Consider the following 20,681-nt stretch of genomic DNA (forward strand, 5'->3'; position numbering starts at 1 on the left):
GACCTACTGTATTACACAGGGAACTGTACTCAATGTTTTATAATAACATATAAGGGAAGAAAATCTGAAGAAGAGTGTATATATCACTGTGCTGTATACCTGAAACTAATGTGATACTGTAGATCAACTGTATTTTGATTAAAAGAAACTTAAGCACAGGACTGTCTTAGTGTACCGTTTGGTTATCAGTAGATATTTATCATTAGACAGTAAAGTATGATATCACATGCAGTAGAGTAACACCAACTAAATATTCCTTTTCCTTTTCCAGAGGCGTTATACAGTTATAGAGGACAGAAGCAAAGGAAAGTAATGTTAACAGTGGAACAGACCCAAGGTCAACATTATGTGCTTGTATTATGGGGTCCTGGAGCAGCCTGGTACCCTCAACTTCAAAGGAAAAAAGGTAAATACACGAAAAAGCATTTAATCTATTTATAGATAAGTAAATGATTAATGCTTATGAGCCTAAGATTAAGGGACTCTGGAGATCAGACAACGTTTGAAATATAATTGAGCATGATTGAATATTCTTTTGTAGATTTCTTGTTACAATTTTTTACCTCCTGTAAACAGTTCAACGATCTATAATCCTCTATAATTAATGGTAGCAAATTAAAAGGTTTCATTTATTCCCAGGTATACTACTTTACCTTTTTAGTGAAGATTGAAGATCTTACCTTCCTTGGATAATGTTGTTTAAAAATTTAATTCTGGAGATGCTTCTACAATTTTTATTCAGCCAAGGTACTCTGATAAATAAACTCCTCTCTGGTTATAGGGCAGATGTTAGAGGAGTTGCATTAACTCTTTCAAGTCACAGTGTTACTGTTTAATAAATTACTATGTTCCAGGTTTTTATTCCAGTTGTTTTAAAAGTGTGGACTATTAGACATCCATAGCATGTTCATGTTTAAAGTATGACCCATGGTTACATTTTTCTTTAGAGCATCAGTTAATCATTTATGAGGTATTAAATGAAATTGGAACAACAGACTGGTTCCAAATAGGGAAAGGAGTACGTCAAGGCTGTATATTGTCACCCTGGTTATTTAACTTATATGCATAGTACATCATGAGAAATGCTGGGCTGGATGAAACACAAGCTGGACTCAAGATTGCCAGGAGAAATATCAGTAACCTCAGATATGCAGATGACACCACCCTTATGGCAGAAATCGAAGAACTAAAAAGAGCCTCTTGATGAAAATGAAAGAGGAGAATGAGAAAGTTGGCTTAAAACTCAACATTCAAAAAACTAAGATCATGGCATCCAGTACCATTACTTCATGGCAAATAGATGGGGAAACAGTGGAAACAGTGACAGACTTTATTTTTGGGGGCTCCAAAATCACTGCAAATGGTGACTGCAGCCATGAAATTAAAAAACGCTTGCTCCTTGGAAGAAAAATTATGACCAACCTAGACAGCATATTAAAAAGCAGAGACATTACTTTGCCAACAAAGGTCCATCTAGCCAAGCTATGGTTTTTCCAGGAGTCATGTATGGATGTGAGAGTTGGACTATAAAGAAAGCTGAGAGCCAAAGAATTGATGCTTTTGATCTGTGGTGCTGGAGAAGACTCTTGAGAATCCCTTGGACTGCAAGGAGATCCAACTAGTCCATCCTAAGGGAAATCAGTCCTGAATATTCATTGGAAGGACTGATGCTGAAGCTGAAGCTCCAATACTTTGGCCACCTAATGCGAAGAACTGACTCATTTGAAAAGACCCTGATGCTGGGAAAGATTTTGGGCAGGAGGAGAAGGGGACAACAGAGGATGAGATGGTTGGATGGCATCACCGACTCAATGGAAATGAGTCTGAGTAAACTCCCACCACCTCTGGGAGTTGATGATGGACAGGGAGGCCTGGCGTGCTGCAGTCCATGGGGTCACAAAGAGTTGGACACGACTGAGTGACTGAACTGAACTGAATTGATGTTTCAATAACATAGTGTAACATCTTCATTTTGATATTAGATCCTTTAGTTATAACAATCAGAGACAGTTTAATTAGTGGCTTCTGAGTTATTTTACTCTGTTAAATTAATTCAGAGGTTGATTAGGTATGTGATCCATTCTTTTTTTACCTGAAAGAGTTAATGTGTCTTTGCAAACTTCTATTTCAAAATAGTTATCTAAAGATAGGATCTATCACATTGCCTCTTTTAATCATTAATAGCCCATAACTAGGAATTGAGATAAGTCTGAAATTTGGCTTTCATGTTAAGATCAAACAGTGGCAAATATTTGTTTGGTTGAGAAATCTGAAAAACATGTGTCAGTGATACACAAGCCATCATTACTGAGCACTGTGTCATGGTCGGGAACATGAGTCTGCTGCATGCTGAGCAGAATGTAGATCAAAGGTGGCATTCCAATTATAGTGGAGCTGCAGCAAGGCATGCTCCATGCTTAATATGAATATCCCTTAAAAGCTGATAGTTATTTGGTCAATAGAAGAGGAAGTATATTTTCTCCAGATAATTCTTTGATATTTAGGTTAATGTTGAAAATTTATAAATCCATGAGTTAAAGTGTAGTTTCTTTGTTCATTTCTTCAGCATATTTATTTATATTTCAAGTTTTAATATCTGCCTTAATACCTCAAGATCTAATTTTGAAGAATCATTTAAGTAAGTGATTCTCCTTTCACAAATTGTTAGTACTCTGTCTATTCATCTAGTATTTCTTGAGGCATTCTCTGTATTATTCTGTCTGTACTGGGCCCTCATTTTCCTTGTTCCCGAGGGTAACAAACTCACATTTAGGTGATATAATTAGAAGTGATTGTCAAGCAGTAATTACTGAATACTAGAGACAAAAGAGTTGATGTTTTGGAGAAAAATAATAAGAAATTAATTCCCATTTTTTTTGAAATATGTTTTGCTAGTAGGAATTTGGTATGCCTGACGTGCAGCAAGCACTGGTTACAGTTAAGTCCTAATGAGGGTGGGCTAGGGACATAAATTACACTTCTTGGTAATAATTTGATATGCATAAAATAAGCTATTCAGAACTAAGTGCCTTTCGAATGCAATATTCTCCTGAAATCTAATAGAAGTCTAATATTTAAAAAAATATAACATTACAATAAAGTACACTCATGACGTTACTAATTAAGCACAGAATAATACAAATGATCCCAACCTTTGTGATTATGCTTCATGGAAAATCACAGTTATATCTGCATGGAGGTTTGGTATTCCTTCACACCCTTAATTCATGATTGAAGTATAGAATTGTATCACAAATTGTCTTGGTATTGTTCAGTGTCCCTCAGACTCACTAGCTTAACCCGCATTCGACTCCTTTCTGTTTCTTGAACACGCCAAACTTTTTCCTGCTTTGGGATCTTGAATTTATGCATTTCCCCTGCCTAGAGTGCTTCTTCCTCCAGCTCTCCCACACAGATGGCTGTCCAATTTCATTTCCCCAGAGAGGCCTCACACATGAATATACAAAATCACTCTGTATCATGTCACTCTTTGCATTGCCCTTGTGCCACCTAACACAGACAGATGATCCAGCTGATTTGCTTGCTTGATAATTAACTACTTTTCTCGGTAGGTTGTAAAGTTTGTGACTAAAAGCACCCTGATTAGCCTGTTCACCATTGTGTCCTCATCACACAGAACTGCCTGCACCAGTAGATACTTTCTTTATAAATGATTGAAGAATAAAATATAGATCAGGCAGCCATTTAAAATTCCCACTGTCTTTAAGGAATAAAGACGCAAGTTCGAGGAGGAAATAGCTTGTTTCAAATGATAAGAAAAAAATCACAAAGGTAAAAATGCTTGCACATGAAGGTTGTGCAGTCCGTTGGCGGTACTAAGAAACTGTATTTAAACCTGGGCACTGAAGGCTCGAATTTCACACTGGAACTCCATCATGGTTAACTTAAACGATTAGGGGGATGGATATATTGGAAGTGTACAGGAGTATCTCCTAGTAAATAGGGCAAGAGTGATGGGTTTCAGGGGGACTTGGAACTAGAAACAGAAAAGCTTTCTGGGCCCAGGCAACATCTCCATGGATTTGCTTTATTTTCTTAGTAGAGACTTTCTCTAGACTTTCTCTGCTTCTCAACATTATGGATAGCACATTGTTACTCTGTAGCTCCTGTTTTCCTTTTCCTTTTAAGAAACCAGTCCTGTTTCTAAATTCCCAGTAAAGAGAATCTGATTGCCTAGTTTGAATTTGATTCAGTCAACTGTGGGCTGTAGCACAGGGTCAAAAAGTACCAGTTGGGGGATGCCCTGGCGGTCCAGTGGTTAGGACTCTCTGCACTTCTACTGCAGGAGGCGTGGGAACTAAGGTCCCTCATGCTGTACTAAAAGGTAAAAAAAAGTACGAGTTGGAGTATGTAAGCTTATTTCAGTGGGTGAGGGAATAGTTAAGGGGGTCATTTGTGGTCTGGTGGACACACCAATATATTCACTATCTAAGATATGTATGTTCACTAGCCTGGATAGATGTATAGATATAATATTTAGTTTAAAAAAGTAGATTATAAAACTTCATGTATAATAGGATCCCATTTTAATAAAAGTGGATATATAAGTATGTATATACGCTTTAAAAAATCTGGAACTACAGGTACTAAAATGCTAGCCATCTCTGGTAGTATTATGTGGTTTTTATTTTTTTATATTTTTAGTTTGAATTTCATGTATGGAATTTGCATTTATTCTTTAAACCTTTTAGTATAAAGAAACTTCAAACATATAGACAGAATAACACAATGAACTAAAGTACCCATTATCCATTTTACTGAAATACAGACAATCTTACTTTGCCTATTACTTTTCTTTTACTGTCTAAATATTTTATAAAAAGTATATTTTATTTTATAATTTAAAAATTAAAGCAAATTTTTTTTACATTGGTAGATATATTTGAAATATCTATCTAACAATTTGAGAAGAAATAAGAATTAAACTTATGCTTCATATTTGTGCCAGAATAAATTCTGGATGTATTACAAATTCAAATACTTTTAAAAGGAACAGTAAGTACTAGGAGAAAATATAAGTGAACTTATTTGGACCCCAGAGATTAGTAGGTTAAATAAAATGCTGTAACAAAAACTGCCATACATGAAAATCACCATATGCAGACTTAAAATGCAAGTGAAAAACCAGAAAAAAAAATTGTATTTTGTCAGAAAATAATAGCATAATCTAAAGTCAAATCCTTGTGAGAATAAATGAGCAATAGATGTGAACAGGCAGGTCCTCAAAGAAGAGATTAAAGTGGCCAATAAATGTATGAAAAAAATTATTCTTACTAGCAATGGAAGGCAGACAAAATAATAATGATAACTGATTTTTGTCCTAAGAAATCAGTAGAAAAGATATGGGGAAATAACCACTCTCGTAGATTATAGAAGATATAAACTGGCAACCCTTTTTTTCTCTCTTTTTCTAATTGAAGTATAATTGACATGTATGTGCTTAGTCGCTCAGTCCTGTCCAACTCTTTCAACCCCATGGACCTCCCGCCAGGCTCCTCTGTCCTTGAGATTCTCCAGGCAAGAATACTGGAGTGGGTTGCCATGCCCGCTTCCAGGGGATCCCAACCAAGAGATGGAAACTAGGTCTTCCACATTGCAGGCAGATTCTTTACCATCTGAGCCACCAGGGAACAACCTGGTTGTTTATTAGTTTCAGGGGAACAACCTTTCTTGAGGACAATTGACAGTGCATATGAAAGCCTGAATTTGGGATACCTTTGGCCTAATAATGACACTTAATAGGAAGTTATCATGACTATGCATAAAGATGTAGCTAAAAATATTTTACCATAGTACTAAATTTATAATAGTGAAAAATAAGAAACATGTCCCCAAAGAGAGGATTGTGCTAATAATTTTTAAGATTTTGGTATACCTGTGCAATGACATATTATGTAGTATTTTAAAATAATGCAGAATAATACTTAATGACATAAAATATACATTTGACATAGTAAGCAAAAATCAAACAAATTGAGAACAACTTCATGGACACTAAAATATTAACTGTATTTATTTTGAGGTGTTGACTGTAGCTGCCATTTATTTCTTTGCTTATCTTACCTGTGATTTCTAAGTATGTATTCTATAATAAGACAAGAAAAAAAATAGTGATTGGTTTTAAGCAACAACTTGGAATATATATGCTTTAGCTCTTTCTAATGATGCTCTGTCTATACAGATTTACTGACTTGTTTTAAAATTTCCCACAAAAAAATAGCTGTCCAGAGAGACTGAGGAAGTGGATGAGATGTGTGATTTAGATTTATAGACTGAAGTATGTGGGAAAATAAAAAGACACTTGTCATTAGAAGACTTTGTACTAAGAAACTTTTTTTGTTTTAATATAATTTTAAAGTTGAATTTATTAATATATAGTCTGATTGTTCCTGGAGAAGTGCATGGCAACCCACTGCAGTATTCTTGCGTGGAGAATCCCCATGGACAGAGGAGCCTGGTGGGCTACAGTCCATGGGGTCACAAAGAGTCGGACACGACTGAGTGACTAAGCACAGCACAGCGCAGTCTGATTGTTGAGCAAGAAAGTCTGTGCTACTGTGGTTCAGAATTATTACTGAAAGAATTAAAAATAGGAGCAACTGAATCTAAATGTTTCGTTGTTGTTCCAAAAAAATTAGCTAAATAAGAAAACTAAGGTATTGAAAAATCATTGAGTAATATTGATTATGGTAGACGTGTCCATTTCTATGTCATTATTTAAAAAAAAAATCTTTCCTTTAGATAATCAGAATGAGAGTTTGCTATTCTGAATAAACAGTTGGTTATGATAAATTATGACTGTTTAGGAGACCAAGTAATCTTTAGAAAAAATTTTGTAAAAATTATCTCTACCATTGTTATTGCCTTAACACAACATTCATATTTTGCCTCTTTATATCCAAATTCTTTAATGTGATAAAAGTTGTATTTAACTGATTTAATCAGGTCAGTCTGTTTAATCTGGTTTTGATCCTAGATAATTTCCTTTTGGTAACTTTTTGTTTTTGTTTTGTTTAAGGTTATATTTGGGAATTTAAGTATCTTTTTGTTCAGCGCAATTGCATCCTAGAGAACCTAGAATTGCATACAACACCATGGTCATCCTGTGAGTGCCTGTTTGATGATGATAGAAGGGCAATTACATTTAAAGCAAAATTTCAAAAAAACACACCCTCCTTTGTGAAGATGTCAGATTTAGCAACACACGTAGATGAAAAGCGTTCAGGTAAGATCTTATTTATAAAAGACATTGCTAGTTTTAATATAACCAAAGAAGCTGCCATTTGTAGGAAAAATGTATAACTGATGTAAAAGTGAAATAGAGATCTCTGTAAGTAGCTGAAGCAGCTACTAACCTCTTCCTGACTTTCTGCCTGTAATCCTTTGAGATTAATTTGTAATTATTAAGGGTTACTTAAAAATATTTTTTGCATAGTTATAAGTAGCTTATCATTTAATAAGCCAGAAATAGATAGCAACTCTAATCAGAATCACTGTTGAGATAAATATTTTATCAAGTTACTAAGCCATCATCTATACATGATTGTTAAAAATTAACATTGAGGAATTTCCTGGTGGTTCAGTGGCTAAGACTCCATGCTTCCAATGTAGTGGGCCTGGGTTTGATCCCTCCTCAGGGAACTAGATCCCACATACCACAACTAAGACCTGGTATTGTAATAACATATTTCCTGAACTTGAATATGTGTGTGTGTGTGTGTGTGTGTATAAATTTCATTCTCTCAAGCATACCACATGGAAGGATGCCTGATGAATTTTATATACATACTCACACAATTTCCATGAGCAAAATATAATTAATTTCTTTTGAGTGAAGTAGTAGAAGGAGTATGTTTTAGGTTTAGTATGCTATACACTTTGAAATGAAGAGAGTAAAATAGCAAAAATAAATAACTAGATAAATTGCTACAATTTTAGTGGGAAATACCAATACTTTCCACTAAATTGCACTGGCTTCTTAACTACGGAAATGATGCTAAAAGATGCTAACTCCTGGTTGATGGCATTATAAATTAAACAGCATTTAAAGCTATAGTTAGGGTTGCTAAATGCCAATAATGAGTAAATGTCAGTGATTATCAGTTTTGGAAACTAATAGAAAGCTTTCCAATGGCTATTATAGCAAATAAATTTAGAGGGAAAATAAAGATCGAAAAAAATGAGATGTATCTGCAGGTTTATTGTTATATAATTTAAATTTTTTAATGAAGAAAAATTTGGTGAAAAATTTTCCTCAGAATTTGTATAAGATTACTGTTTTTGAAAAAAATTACTGTTTTTGGTGATTTTGTAGGTTGAGTTATTACAAATAGCTCAGGAAATTGGATCTTGACAGTGAATTTTAGCTTTATTCTCCAATTTGCATAAATAATCTTCTGAATTATTACAGATGGCTTTAGATTTCATTAAATGCTAGAATTGTTTTAAGTGAAATAAGATTATTTTTACAGTTTTTCTAGTGAAAATAATCTGATCCCAAATAAATTAGGTTGAAGCTCCTAAGATATCACATGCTAAGATTCTCAACTCTATTTCTTGGGGTTTTTTGCTAGCATGCTCTGCCCTCTTCTGGCTCGTCCACAGAAATTTAAGAGTCGGGTCCTATGCAGTTAATAGGACATTTCAGTTGGTGCTTTTCAAATTGGTTCAGAATGTTAGATTAAAAAAAATTTTTTTAAACAAGATTTTTGGGATATAATTTTCATATAGGCAATTACCCTTATTTAATAAAGTGTGTACATTCACATTGGTAAGTATGGACATGAAACCCATGAAAGCAACACCACAGTCATGAAATCATCACCCGCCTCTTTGTATCTCTTTCCATCCCTCATCCCTGCCCCCGACCCTTCCAGGGAGTCAATCTGCTTTCTGTCACTAGAGATTAGTTTGAATTTTCTGTGCTTTTATATATATGGAATCATTTGTTTGGCATCTCTAACTTAGCCAGTTCTTGTAGAGGTATCAGTTTCTTTGAGATGTATCCATGTGGTTGTGTGTATCAGTAAATCGTTCTTTGTCCTGTTATACAAATATATCATGCTTTGTTTATTTGTTCAGTTCTGGATGTACATCTGGGTTGTTTCCAGTTCTTGACTATTATAAAGTTTCTATAAACATTCAAGTACAAGGCGTTATTCATAGTCTTTCTTTTCTCATGAGTGAATACCCAAGAATTGAATCAATAGCTGGATTATATGCCAGGCTTATGTTTAACTGTTAAAGAAACTGCCAAAAAAATAAAAATTAAAGAAACTGCCTGTTTCCCAAAGCAATTGTCCCATTTTACATTTCCACCAACAGTGTATGAGTTCTGTTTTTTCCACACCCACCTCAAGTTTTGGTATGGACATTCTTCTTAATTTTGTTCATTCTAATAGATGTGTAGTAATGGGTCATCATAATCTCAGCTTGCGTTTACTTATTGGCTGGTGATGTTGAACATCCTTTATGTAATTAATTGCCACCTATATATCTTCTTTAATGAAGTGTCAATTGAAATCTTTTGCTTACCAAGAAAAAGTGGGCTTCATTGTTTTATTGACTTTTGAGAGTTCTTTATATTCTGGGTAAAAATTCTTCTTTTTGGGAACTTACCTGGTGGTCCAGTGGTTATGACGTCACCTTTCTAAGGCAGGGAGTTTGTGTTCAGTCCCTGGTCAGAGAGCTAAAATTCCACATGCTTTGAGGCCAAAAAAACAAGACGCAAACCAGAAGCAATATTGTAACAAATTTAATAAACACTTTAAAAATAATCCACATCAGAAAAAGCTTTAAAAAAACTTTTTTTTTTTTTTTCTTTCTGCATCCAGCTTATAGGGTAGTTCCCTGACCAGGGACTGAACCTGTGCCCCAGTAGTGAAAGTGCTGGGTTCTAATCACTGGACCGCCAGGGAAGTCTTGCTTTTTGTTGTTCTTGTTGTTGTTTAGTCACTAAGTCATGTCCCACTCTTTGCAACTCATGGACTGTAGCCCACCAGGCTCCTCTGTCCATGGGATTTCCCAGGCAAGAATACTGGAGTGGGTTGCCACTTCCTTCTCCAGGGATCAAACCTGTGTCTGCTGCATTGGCAGTCATATTCTTTACCACTGAGACACCTGGGAAGCCCAGACAATTACTGCTAATATCTGTTAATAAGAATTTTTATGTCTGTATCATGGTGGATATTTGTCTGAGGTTTTCTTGTATCTTTTTCTGGTTTTGGTGTTAGAGCAATGCTCATAGAAGAGTTGATGTGTAGTGTTTCCTCTTCAGCCATCCCTTCCCTGGTTGCTCAGAGGTTAAAGCATCTTCCTGCAATGCGGGAGACCTGGGTTCAATCCCTGGGTCGGGAAGACCCCCTGGAGAGGGAAATGGCAACCCACTCCAATATTCTTGCCCAGAGTATTCCATGGATGGAGGAGCCTCTTCACTTTTCTAGAAAAGTTTATTTGGAATTAGATTAATTTCTTCCATACATGTTTGGTAGAATTCCTTCAGACCTATCTGGGCCTGAAGTTTTCTTTATTGGAAGGTTTTAACTACAAATTCAATTTCCTTAATAGATATAGGGCTATTCCAGTTACTTGTTTCTTCTTAAGTGCGCTTTGATAGTTTGTATCTTTCAAGAAATTTGTTCATTTCATCTAGGTTGTTGGCACAACAACAACAGAAGTTTGTTGGCATAAAGTTATAATATTTTCTTACTATCTCTTTTAATATATATAGAATTTGTAGTAATACTGGTATTACCTGATATTGCTAATTTGTGCCTTCTCTCTCTTTTTAACTGATCATTGGCTGGAGTTTTACCAGTTTTATTAATCTGCTCATATAACTACCTTTTGTATTCATTAATTTTTCTATTTTGTAGTCCATTGATTTCTGCTCTGATTTTTTTTTCCTCCTTTCTTCTGCTTTCTTGGATTTCTTTCTTTTTTTCACATTTCTTAGGGTGGAAATGGAGGTAACTGACATGTTTTTTCCCAATGTAGGAGTTTAGTGCCATGAATTTTCCTGTAAGTACAACTTCTAAGTTCTCTACCCAATACCTTATGGATTATGAGACTTTCCACTCTAGCTGGTGGGAGAAGTCACTAATCCTATCTCTGTGCAAGCTTCAGGGATTGTTCAATACTTTTGGATGGTCTTTTCTTGTCCTCTGGTTACATATATTGGTCAGTACTCAGTTGAATTCTTCAAGCGGGGGGTACCCTCTGCAGTTCTCCAGAGTTTTCTCCAGATTCCCCTTTGTCTTGTCTAATACCAAGTCTGATATCTCTAGCCATATTAGCCTTCCAGACTCAAGCTGTGTCTGCTGTCAGTTCAGGGAAACCACCAGGCCCTGCCTGGGTCTCCTTTCCTGTACTGTAGCCAGTAAACGCTTGTCTGTAAGCTGGGGCAGTTACTAGGCTTCCATCGTTTGCTTCTCATCGCTTAGGGATCGCTGTCCTTTGTTGCCTGATATCTAATGTCCTGAGAATTGCTGTTTCGTACATTTTGCTTGGTTTTTAGTTGTTTCGGGTGCCAGCTATTTTTACACACAATGCTTCTGACATCAAACGTATGCTTTGCTGTTGTTTTCCACATCAACAGCCACTTCACCTCTGTGAACCCCAACTGGGTGTTGTACAGTTCAATTCAATTTTGATGCTGCCTACTTCAAGTTAGTGTCAGACTTCACAGGTTTAAGAGCTCAGTCCTGGCCCAGAAAATTAAAAAACGAAACCCCACTTTTTAATTGAGTTACAGAGATTTATTCTCAGAGAACTCCATATACCCACTTCTACATGGAAACATATATTATTAACTTTAACCAAATGTAAGTTCATGTGCTGGACACACAGTGAGGCCTAATGAACTGAAATGTCAGAGTTTAGAGCAGAAAAAGGTTTATTGAAGGGCCAAGCAAGGAGAATGAGCAACTCATGCTCAAAAACTCCTAAGTCCCTGATGGTTTTCAGGGAGAAAGTTTTTATGGGCAATATTTGGGGTGTGAAAGGGTGTGACTTTCTTCAGATTGGTTGGTGGTAAAGTAACAGGATAATGTTCCAGAAATCTTGTGCTTTTTAGCCTGAAGTTACCATCCTCCACCTGGGTGGGGCCTTAGTTCCTGCAGAAGAACTCAAAGATACTGTTACAGACATTTCACAGGAAGGACCCTGCCCCACTGGTATTCTGTTGTCTCTTGACTGCTTCTTTGGTTCCCTCCCTTCCCAGATTCGTAACTGAATTGGAACTCGGAAGGTCAAGGAGGCTGAATGAAGCCTATTTCTTAGAAACAAGGAATGAGGACAGAAAGGAATTTGTGCCTGGGAGGGCCCCAGAGGGTCATGCTCTGTTTTAATACTAACAGTTAGTTTAAATTAATAATATTTCTGGAAAATAAACACAGATAGTAGAAAATTTACCAATTTTTACATCATCAAACAAAAATTTGATACAACTTTCAAAAATGGGAGTAAGTGGCCACAGAAGACTCTAGATTTGTACTAACTGGTGAGATCTTGGGTAGTGTTGTAGTGCCATGTACGTTTCTAAACCTGCTTCCTATTTCTGTGTCCCTCCTGTGCCCGCCTCTGGAGCCTCACAGGCTTATGAAGATGACCACTGCAGGAAGAATGCCGTAGGCAGTAGAGGGGCTGCATTTATGTTGGTGTCACAGAAGAGTCAACTCTTTTTTTTTTTTTTTAACAATCTTCTTTTTTTTTAAAAAGTCTTTATTGAATTTGTTACAACATTGCTTTGGTTTTTTGGCCACAAGGCATATGGGATCCTAGCTCCTCAACCAGGAATCAAACCTGCACCCTCCTCATAGCAAGGCAAAGTCTTAACCACAGGACCAGGAAATACCTGTTACATATCTTTTACATAAAACATTTACTTGCTAGGGTTAGAGGCCTAGAATTAGATATAACGATAAAAATAAACAACATATGCTGCTGCTGCTGCTGCTAAGTCACGTCAGTCATGTCCAACTCTGTGCGACCCCACAGATGGCAGCCCACCAGGCTCCGCCATCCCTGGGATTCTCCAAGCAAGAACCCTGGAGTGGGTTCCCGTTTATAGACAACGACAAATTAGGTGGCTATAGTTTTGATGATTAATAGCACAAAGGATATATCCTCACTTCATCTGGGGCATGAGGCTGGGAATTGGGAGTATTCTGCATGCCCTGGAGAGGTACTCCCCATTGGGAAACCATACAGAAAACTTGTGCTGTTATAGTAAGTCCCTGGTGGGCTTCCCTGGTAGCTCAGCTGGTAAAGAATCTGCCTGCAATGCAGGAGACCCTAGTTCAATTCCTGGGTCGGGAAGATCCTCTGAAGAAGGGATGAGCTACCCTTACTCCAGTATTCTTGGGCTTTACTGGTGGCTCAGGTGGTAAAGAATCCGCCTGCAATGTGGGAGACCTGGGTTCAATCCCGGGTTGAGAAGATCCCCTGGAGGAGGGCATGGCATGGGGAGTTCTTGCCTAGAGAATCCCCATGAACAGAGGAGCCTGGAGGGTTACCATCCATGGGGTTGCAAAGAATCGGACACGACTGAGTGACTAAGGACCGACCAGCACACAATCAGTCCCTGGGAGTGAAACTGAGCAGGATCCTCTGGGGCCCTCCCTGGTACAGACATCCATCTTTTCAACCAAGTTAGCCAAATAAATCTTTCCTCTTAGTTGTAGGCAGATGACCCCTTACACTTTGGAGTAAATGCTGAAGCCATAAGTGAGTAAGATTGTCTAGCAGAAGAGTAGAGAAGACCAACAAGACCTTAGTGGCCTTTACTATAAGTAACTGTGAATCAACCGTACACTTAACCATGTTTGTAAATTAAAGTTATGGTTTTGGCCTCCTAATTTATGATATTTCTTTTTGCTTATCTTTTACAGGAGTGATTCTAATTAAAGCCCAGATTTTAGAGCTAGTATTTCCCATTACAGCAGTTCAGAAAATAGCTCTAAATGCTCGCAGTTCTCTGAAGAGTATTTTTTCTTCTCTGCCCAATATTATATACACTGGCTGCGCAAAATGTGGATTGGAACTACAAACAGATGAGAACAAGATCTACAAACAATGTTTTAGCTGCTTGCCATTTACTATGAAGAAAATATACTATAGGTAAGGCAACTAAGCAGGCCAGCTAGATGGGAAATGTTTATTATATGGGACTAGAAATGACCAAAAAGTTACATGTATCAAGTGTTTCTGATGAAAAATAACTGGAGCTAATCCAAGAGAATAAATTTTTTCCTCCTGAGTGATGGAAAAATGGCTATTTATGAAAGCAAAAATTGCCCAGTAATCGTAACAGGAATTTTTTAAAAAGCAGTAATTGGGAGATTTTATTGTTTTTAAGCAGATACACTAAAGAAACCTTTTACTTGGTTTAATTTTTAACCAAGTTCTAAATGGCTCATAAGAAACTCATTTCCCCATCTTAACACATTATTGGAATTTAAAGGTTAAAATTAATTATATGATCTAACCCCTGAGTTGTAGAAGCTAGTAAGATGCTTAACTTTCCTGCACCTCAGTTTTCTTATTTTCACACTAAACATTAAGGATAGCAGATTAGCGATCAGTGTTTTATGCTCTTTTCTATTTCTAAATACTGTAATATCTAAAAACCAAATGCAGATATGTTCAGCATGTTATCATGGAATACTTTAAATAAGAAAATTTATAGAAGCATAATCCATTAGCCTTATTTCTCTTTACATATATTTATGTTTGTTATGAATAAGTAAATGAACTTTGCTCTTACTTTGAAAGTTGCTTGTCTGAAAAGAAGATTGGATTCAGATGCAAGGTCCCCTCCTCCCTTTGTCTCCACCAAGTCCATTCTCCACAGCCAACAGAGTAACCACTGCATTCCTTTAGAACCTTTCCAGAATTTCCCGTCGCACTCTGCATTTCCCAGCACACTCGTCTGCCACACTCCTCGCCTTGATCTCTGGGTTGGTCCTGGCCTTCTGTAAGGTTTTTAGCATCTGACTTTTTCCTCCTTAGGGCGTTCTCGCCTGCTTCTCCCCCTGCCTGACCCCACAAGGCTGACTCGTTCGTGTCTTAGTTGAGGGGCCCTTCATCAGAGACTTTTTTTTAGTCGCCTCCTTTGTTCTCTGTTGAAGTGCCCTGTGTGTGCACCTGGAGTCATTTACTTGCATAGTCTTCTGAAAAACCTCGTTATAGAAATACAATTCACAGTCCATAAAATTAACCCATCTAAAATGTAAAATTCCAAGGCTTTAGGATATTCACAGGCTTGTGCAGCTGTTACCACAATCCATTTTGGATCACCTTCACCTCTCCCACCCCCAAAGTAGCCACTTCTCATTCTTCCTTCCCACCAACCTAGAGCACCCACTAGTCAAATTTCTGGCTCTGTAGAGGAACTTACTTTGGACATTTCATATAAATAATCATACAGTGTGCAGTCTTTTATGAATGGCTTCCTTTTTTTTTTTAACCTGTTTCAAGGTTCATCCATATTGTAGCATATATCAAGTACGTTATTTTGTTTTATTGCCAGTAATATGGGCATCCCTGCATGCCAGTACAGGAGATGCACGTTTGATCCCTGGGTTGGGAAGATCCCTGGGTTGGGAAGATCCCTGCAGAAGGAAATGGCAACCCACTCCAGGATTCTTGCTTGGGAAATCTCATGGATAGAGGAGCCTGGTGGGCTTAGTCCTTGGGGTCACAAAAGAGTTGGATACAACTTGACGACTAACCAACAACAATATGGATATGCCGCATTTTATCTATCCATTCATCAATTGATGAACATTTGGATTGTACCTACTTTTTGGCTATTATAAATGATACTGCTCCAAACATTCATGTACAACTTTTTTGTGGCCATGTTTTCATTTCTCCTGGGCATGTACTCAGGAGTAGAATTGCTAGGTTGATGTGGTAGCTTTTTACTCCTTTTGAGGAAGTGCCAAACTGTTTTCCGACACCGCTGCACAATTTTAGTTTTACCAGAAGTGAATGAGGGTTGCAGGTTCTCCATGTCCTTGCTGTCACTTTTTATTATTATCTGTTTCTCTTTTTTGTTGCATGTGCTTTTGGTATCATATCTAAGAAAAGTATCCTTCCTAAGCCAGTATCATGGAGGTTTACTCCTATTTTTTTTTCCAAGAATTTTATAGTTAGCTCTTACATATAGATTCATGATCTATTTTGAGTTAATTTCTATATGTGGTATAAGGAAGGAGTCCAACTTCATTCTTTTATTCAGTTGTCCCTGTACCGTTGGTTGAAAAGCCTATTCTATCCCCACTGAAGCATCTTGCCACCATTATTGAGAACCTTAATTGTCTTTCTATACCACTAAACTCTGAAGTTCCTTGAGTGAAGGAAGCAGATCTCTCTTATTCACTAGTGTGTACCCAGTGTATACACTGGATAGTACCAGATTTTGCACATGTATTTGCTGAAATAAAGAATGGAGGAAGAGGGACTCCCCCGGAGGTTCAGTGGTTAAGACTTTGTGCTCCCAATGCAGGGGATGCAGGTTCAGTCCCTCGTCAGGGAGCTGAAGGCCCGTGTGCCACATGGCACATCCAGATTTAAAAAAGAGAATGGAAGAAGTGAGATACCCTGGGGAAAGATTATAAAAAGATAAAAGGACCTAGAATCATCATGTGGATAAAGGGGGAAGTAAGTTTTTAGAGAGAAAATCAATAGTCATGGTTTAGTGGTTATGCTGAATTCCCCTATCCTGGTAGGTTTTTCTAAATTCTGTTCATTTTGTAAATAATTTATTTTTAAAAGGGGTATATCCCTTTCTTTAAAAGTACACAGAATAATTTTATTCATGTCATTTTGTTCATATTGTTTGTTCTTTAGAGTGTGTCATGGTTTGTATCTACTTCTTTGTCTTTATAGTGACATGCAAAACAGTTTGTTTTTATGATAAAGAATCCAGTGGAAAAAAATAACTTGAAATTGTGATTGTGAAATGTGTGATTATCATCTTTATTTTATCTCTAAAAGTAATTTGCACAGTAGGGTAAAATTATGTCTTCTTATATTAGTATCTGAACATTTAAAATGAATATGAAATAAATAAAATAAATTTATTACTTGAAAGTCTTTAAAATAAAAGCCCTTATTTCTAGGGCACTTCAGGACACCCTACTGTTGTTTCAGGAATTAAACTTAACTCTGCAGAAAAGCCCAGTGATTTGGGCCTCCCTGGTGGTTCAGTGGTTAAGGATCCACCTTGTAATGCAAGGGGCACCAAAATGGCCCTGGTCTGGGAAGATCCCATATGTCTCAGGGCAACTAAGCCTGTGTGTAGTAATTATTGAAGCCAGCATGCGCTAGAGTTCGTACCCCAAAACAAGAGAAGCCATAGCAATGAGAAGTCCACACACCACACCTTGAGAGTAGCCCCTACTCACTGCGATTAGAGAAAGCCTTTGCACAGCAACAATGACCCTGACCCATTGCAGCCAAAATAAGTAAATAAATTAAATATTTTTTTATAAAACTGATTTTTGAAATTATATTACATTTAACATTTCTTTAATTGAAAATCTTTTTGATGGTCCTAAGCTGTTTACTCTTTTGTAGGCCAGCTTTAATGACCATAGTTGATGGAAAATATAAGGTCTGCATCCATGTAGGATCAAAGCTGATAGAGAAGATTCTTCTCAACATTTCTCCTGACTGGCTCAACAGAGTAATAGGTAAGATATCAACATGCCATCAAGAGGTTGTCCTCTGTGGAACCACTCATATCAGGAGTACAGATAGTATATTAAAATAGAAGGAACATTATACTCTAAATTAACTTCTTTTCCTGTCAGTATATAAGCAGAAGGATAATGTAGCTTGAGTGAAACACAAGACTATACAGGCTACTGTATGTAAAATAAGTAATCAATGAGGACCCACTGTATAGCACAGGGAACTCTACTTAATACTCTGTAACAACCTATGTGGGGAAAGAATCTGAAAATGAATAGACATGTGTATGTGTAACTGAATCACTTTGCTGGACACCAGAAACTAACACAGCATTGTAAATCAACTATACTCCAATATAAAATAAAAATTTTTTAAATAAATAAAATTCTCATGTGTACAAGGAAAAAAAAAAAAAAAAAGAAACACAAGATTATGTAAGTTGGAAGGTAAGACTTGCTCTACATCTGTCTCAGCACATGAAGAGAGAGAAGTAGGTGCCTAATCTCTTCTTATGCTAACCTTCCAATTGGTAAGGGAAAACACCAGAACCCTAGTTTTTTAATAGTTAAGTAAATGAATGTGCAGCACAATATAAACATACGGAGACTGTCCAGATGTCAGTCGTGTGGACGCTCAGGAACTTCAGCTCTGATGGCGGGTGCAACAGTGGCTGATCGTCAGTAGCTAACAACAAAGTGAAGATGATCCATTTGTCAGATGCTCAAACTCCATCCTTTCCTCATTAGTCTGAGACTCTCTAAGCAGATGGGTTAATCTCATTTAATGATGGCTCTGTCTCTTAATAGTGGGTTATTTTTTCTGGCTTTCATTTTTGCTTAAATGTTGAACATTGCATATAGACTGAGGTGAACAGTATTTGTATCTAAAGTGAGCACACCTGTTTTCTTCGACTTTTAATGGGGGTGAGAGTGAGCAGATTAGAGTTAATTTTGCCAGCCCATAAGTTGGATTTGAGTTTTTCATTGCTCTGGTTACCTTCAGGTCACCACTGGCTTCAAATTACCTAGCATTATCCATGCTCATGGTGGGGAGTGGTTCTCCAGAGAGTTTCCTCCGAATATTCCTGCTCCGCTGTCAGCTTTAATCCTTCACCCTGCACCCGGGCCTCCGAGAGCTTCTTACATGTGTATACCTCACCAGGTTGCACAGGCTCCGTTGGTTGTCATTTTTGCATCCCAGCCTAGAGAGAGGGGCAGGAGTGATTCTCTTTGATTCTTGTCTAGCCGTAGTCCTACACAGGTTCTTCGTGCGTCTGGTCCTTGGGTGTGGTGCTTTCTAACAGGCCCTGTCCCTCCTGCCGTAGCAGCCGAACTCTGCCTTGCGTCTCTGTTGAGTGTCTCTGCGTGGTCCTACCCCCATCCCAGCAGCGGGGCACTGCTGACGGTCTTGATCCAAGGTGGTTTTCTGCCCCTCCCCCAGGGACAGAGGGATTTTCCTCCGTCTTCATCCTCACCATCTGTATCTTGGGGCAGGAAGACTTGGGGTCTTAAGGGCCCTGGTGGTCCAGCGGCTAAGACTCCACGATCCCAATGCACAGGGTCCCTGGTAAGGGAGCTAGAGCCCACAGCCACAGCTGAGGGTCCAGCAGTGAAGATCGAAGATCCTGCCTGCCGCAGCTAAGACCTGGCACAAGCAAGAAATAAATCTTTTAAAAAGATTTTGATATTCATTAAGTAACTGACTCAGGGTTCTGTTATACAAACAGTATGTGTATATATAACCGTGATAAGAGCTGTAGACTAGATAAACGTAAGAGTTCTTTTCTGATGTGGACATACCCTTTTTGCTTCAAGCTTAATTTAGGAAAAGATGAATCTCAGGTCTTCCCTGTATTGTTTTATGAAGCCGGTGGCTGTGCCGTAAAAGGAAACAGCATCAGTGCTTTCTCTTCAGAACAGCAGGAATTGCACCTCATCGTTAGAGAGGAACCTGTGCTAGAAAGAGCAGGGATAGAGATATGTACATTGGCTTTGGGACTTGAGAAACCAAGGCAAACAATAAACCTTGAAGTGTGAGCATTTCCATTCCCTCGGAAGGGGCACTAAGAGCCCCGCGTTTCCTCTTCCGCAGCCCCTCCCTCTGACGTCACCTACGGAATGGCCGCCGCGGACCTGCTGCATGCCTTGCTGGCGGGCAGCGGGGCGCCTTGTGTCCTGAAGGTGCAGAGCCTCTTCGTGTTAGATGAAAACAGCTACCCACTGCAGCAGGACTTCTCCCTCCTGGATTTTTATCTCGACGACTTGAAGCGCGCATCCCATGCCCTTCTCTGAGACCAGAGGAAGAAAATGCAGGCACTTCAAAGAAAAGCACTGAGATGGTTTGTCTTTGGAAATGAACGACAGGGCTTTTGCTCGGGGTTTTAAAATAAGTATATTTTATAAAGAGAACTGTGCTAAATACATTAATTAAATTTTTTTTTCCCTAAGAAAATTCTGTGAAGTTTATTGTTCGTTTATTTTTTGGTCTTTCCCTTTCTTGCTTCTAGAGAAATGATCTAGCAATGAGGCAACATCCAGCAGTTCATTAGGATTAAGTCTTTCTCCATTTAGTCCCTGCTCCATTCCGGGCACTGTCCTAAGTACTGAGACATGGACCTGAGAAATTGCTTTTCTGCATGGTCACAAACTTAATTTTTTTTCTTACTCCTTCATTAATAAACTCTAGACATGACATGATTTCTTTGATTATAATTATACATGACTGTGGCTTAGTTCATATAAGCCTATGTTTAGACAAGTTCCAGATGACCGTGTCTTTTGATAGAGAGGCATTGAAAATGTAGGAACATGGTCATGTTTCAACTCATTATCAGGGAAGGTAGAGAGTCATATTGTTCATTTCTAGGATTTGAGTACCTCACTGAATTTACCTACCAACAGACACTTTACAACTTATTACATTCCTTACATTCTCTCATTAAACTAGAGCAGCAGCTCACA

At 37.8% G+C, this 20,681-nt stretch overlaps 1 protein-coding gene across 5 annotated transcripts in view; it reads left to right on the forward strand.

Annotated features, from left to right (window-relative positions):
- SHLD2 (shieldin complex subunit 2) overlaps window positions 1–20,181 on the forward strand; it is a 112,581-nt gene extending 92,400 nt beyond the window's left edge. For 4 of the 5 annotated variants that reach the window (XM_055538222.1, XM_055538220.1, XM_055538201.1 and 1 more), the window contains 5 exons: window positions 272–406; window positions 7,040–7,246; window positions 13,911–14,139; window positions 17,605–17,720; window positions 19,813–20,181. In XM_055538222.1, the coding sequence (XP_055394197.1) occupies window positions 272–406; window positions 7,040–7,246; window positions 13,911–14,139; window positions 17,605–17,720; window positions 19,813–20,012 (887 nt within the window). In that variant the 3' untranslated portion in view covers window positions 20,013–20,181. The remainder of the gene's footprint in view (window positions 1–271; window positions 407–7,039; window positions 7,247–13,910; window positions 14,140–17,604; window positions 17,721–19,812) is intronic. The other variant, XM_055538211.1, reaches the window with a different exon arrangement.
- Window positions 20,182–20,681: the final 500 nt, after the last annotated feature.

Source organism: Bubalus kerabau, chromosome 1 (genome assembly GCF_029407905.1).
Source record: "Bubalus kerabau isolate K-KA32 ecotype Philippines breed swamp buffalo chromosome 1, PCC_UOA_SB_1v2, whole genome shotgun sequence".
In the NCBI taxonomy this organism is placed as follows: Eukaryota; Metazoa; Chordata; class Mammalia; order Artiodactyla; family Bovidae; genus Bubalus; species Bubalus kerabau.